The sequence below is a fragment of the Loa loa genome, assembly GCF_000183805.2.
Source record: "Loa loa unplaced genomic scaffold supercont3.440, whole genome shotgun sequence".
Taxonomy (NCBI): domain Eukaryota; kingdom Metazoa; phylum Nematoda; class Chromadorea; order Rhabditida; family Onchocercidae; genus Loa; species Loa loa.
This window is the reverse complement of record NW_018108620.1, coordinates 17,337-20,018: the sequence shown is the minus strand read 5'-3', so window position 1 is coordinate 20,018 and position 2,682 is coordinate 17,337. Positions and strand designations below refer to the sequence as shown.

At 19.6% G+C, this 2,682-nt stretch overlaps 1 protein-coding gene across 1 annotated transcript; it reads right to left on the bottom strand.

The window, feature by feature from the left end:
* Positions 1-578: 578 nt before the first annotated feature.
* LOAG_14400 (hypothetical protein) lies at positions 579-2,082 on the bottom strand (the record flags this gene model as incomplete). The annotated part of the gene is made up of 3 exons (XM_003149896.1): positions 579-704; positions 1,082-1,186; positions 1,972-2,082. Coding segments are annotated over 3 exons (342 nt in total), but the record flags the coding sequence as incomplete, so codon positions are not given.
* Positions 2,083-2,682: the final 600 nt, after the last annotated feature.

Here is a 2,682-nt window from a genome sequence, read left to right as displayed (position 1 = left end):
ACTTTTTCTTTTTTTCCTTTTTTTTTTTTTAATTTCCTCAATTTTGATCGATTTATTTTTTTTTTTTAGTTATTTTAGTCAATAAAAATTTAATTGTAAAAGTAATTTAATTGTTTAATTTTTTCCTTTGTTAGCTTAAACTAATAAAAACAAATGGAAGAAAAGAAAAAACAAATAAACGTCAATCTGTCAATACGAAAATAAATTTTAATTAAAAAAAAAGACGAGAAAAATCTTTCAATTTTTACTATCGATTACATTACAATACATTTTGTTTTTTCCCTTGTTTATTTCATATTTCCGTAAATGTACAAACATTTATTTTCTTATCTACATATTAATTAATAATTAAAAAGTTTAATTAATAATTAAAATTTCTTCTTCCAATTTGTTAATTGAAAATGGAATAATAATATTTTTGTATGTAAACAAACATTATCAATTCTATATGATATCAAATTTATTACATTTTGCAATACATTCCTTCTTTTTTCTCTTTTTTTTTGGTATTTTTTGTTTATTTATTAATTAGAAATTAAAGATTCAATTAATAATTCAAATTTCTTTTTTACAATTTATTAATTAAAAATGAAATGTTTATACATTACCAGATCAACACGATCAATACATTGCGAATTTGTTGAATTATTTTCATGAAATCGTGAAATAAAAGCATTTTGATCATCATCTTCAGCACAGCTCAACTAAAAATTTATCAATTTTTTTTTTCCAATTTATTTTTTTTAATTCGAAAAATTATTTCATTTTTTTTTCTTTTTTTTTTATAACGCAACAATTTTTATTTTATGCTAATAAAAAATTTAATATTATTCTTATTATTTCTAATATATCGATTACAATATATTGAATGATTTAATTATTTAACAATGCAGAAATATTTTGTATTATCAAATTATAAATTAATTAAATTTTAATATGGAAAGGTTCAGGAAAGAAAAAGAAAAGAAAAATGGAAGAATATAAAATTCATTATAATAATATTCCTGTTTAATGTAAATGAAGAAATTGATGGAAGTTATGCAAATTTAAGCATTATTTAATAAAAATTAAATAAACGAACAGTTGAAAATTCAGGTATCCTTTTATAGGTACATTCAACAAATGGTATAATATTTTTTGATTCATCTAATACTTTATTCTCTCGTTCAATACGACTAAATTCTATCTGAAATTATAAATATAAACTTATCAATAATTAATTTGAAATAGTGTAAGCATTATTTGCATTATCATTGCTTGATTTTACAGTACAATGAATGACGAATAATAATTTTGTATTCATTTATCAATTAATTAATTGATTAATTATTCGTTTTCATATAATTTTCTACCAAACGATTGGTTAAATATTTATAAGATGTAAATGTAATATGAAAATAAAAATTTTCATTTTGAGGAACATGCGAAGGATATATTTCTTTTTTTTTATTTTTTATCATTAAATATTATTATCTTTCATTTTTGTATTTTTTATTAATTAAATTTTTATTAATTAAATCATTTTTATTAATTAAATTTTAATATGGAAAGGTTCAGGAAAGAAAAAGAAAAGAAAAATGGAAGAATATAAAATTCATTATAATAATATTCCTGTTTAATGTAAATGAAGAAATTGATGGAAGTTATGCAAATTTAAGATAAATTCAAAATAAATTTTTAGTGATAAATTTAATCATTTTGCAAGAAAATTGACGAAGAATATCAACTTAGTATTAATTAATTAATTAGTTCGATAATCGGTAAATGCGTTAAGGTAAACGATAATATTTGAAAATGAAAGAATTTCAAATTTCCAAAAAAAGAACAAAAAATTTGTCACGTCAAAGTTAATGTCAATTATGTTTACATCTTGGCACAATGAAAAAAGAAAGGTCAAAACTAAAGGTCAAGACTAGTGAATTAAATTAAATTATTTACAATTTTTATTCTAATTGATATAAAGGCAAATACTGATGAAATTGTTAATAATACTGCAAGGATGCATTGAAATCCAAAACAGTAAAAGCATGGATTTACACGGAACATATAGCGTAACAGACGTTCTGTCCGGGATCGATAGATCTGAAAATCAAAAATTGAATAACAATATTTGAAATCAATAAGAAAGCATTACTGGATAAAAATTTAATATGTATTTGATTACAACAAACATAAATTATTCTTACTGAATGTTTTTTTCCTTTTTTCTTTATTATCCTTCAATTATTTGTATATTTCGGAAAAAATAATTGATAACTTATTTATTGTAATATTTAATAATATGTTAAAGTGATATGAATTATATACTTTTTATGCTAATATGTTAAAGTGATATGAATTATATACTTTTTATGCTAATATGTTAAAGTGATATGAATTATATACTTTTTATGCTCATTTGTCATAAATCAAATATTATTTTTTTTTTTTGATAAAATCTTTTATGAATAAATTATGCATCCAAAATATAATCATATGAGCATAATGTGATGAGAATGATGAAAATATACAATTTTGTTGAATATGCAATAACAATTTTAAATTTTTGATAAATATTATAATAAATTTAGGAATTTGAAACATTAAAATGTTGCAAAATTCCTGAATTTAACTTACTAACGAATAAGAAAACGATATCGTTTGCCAATTTCAGTAAAAATACGAGTATATTTGAAAGAATGA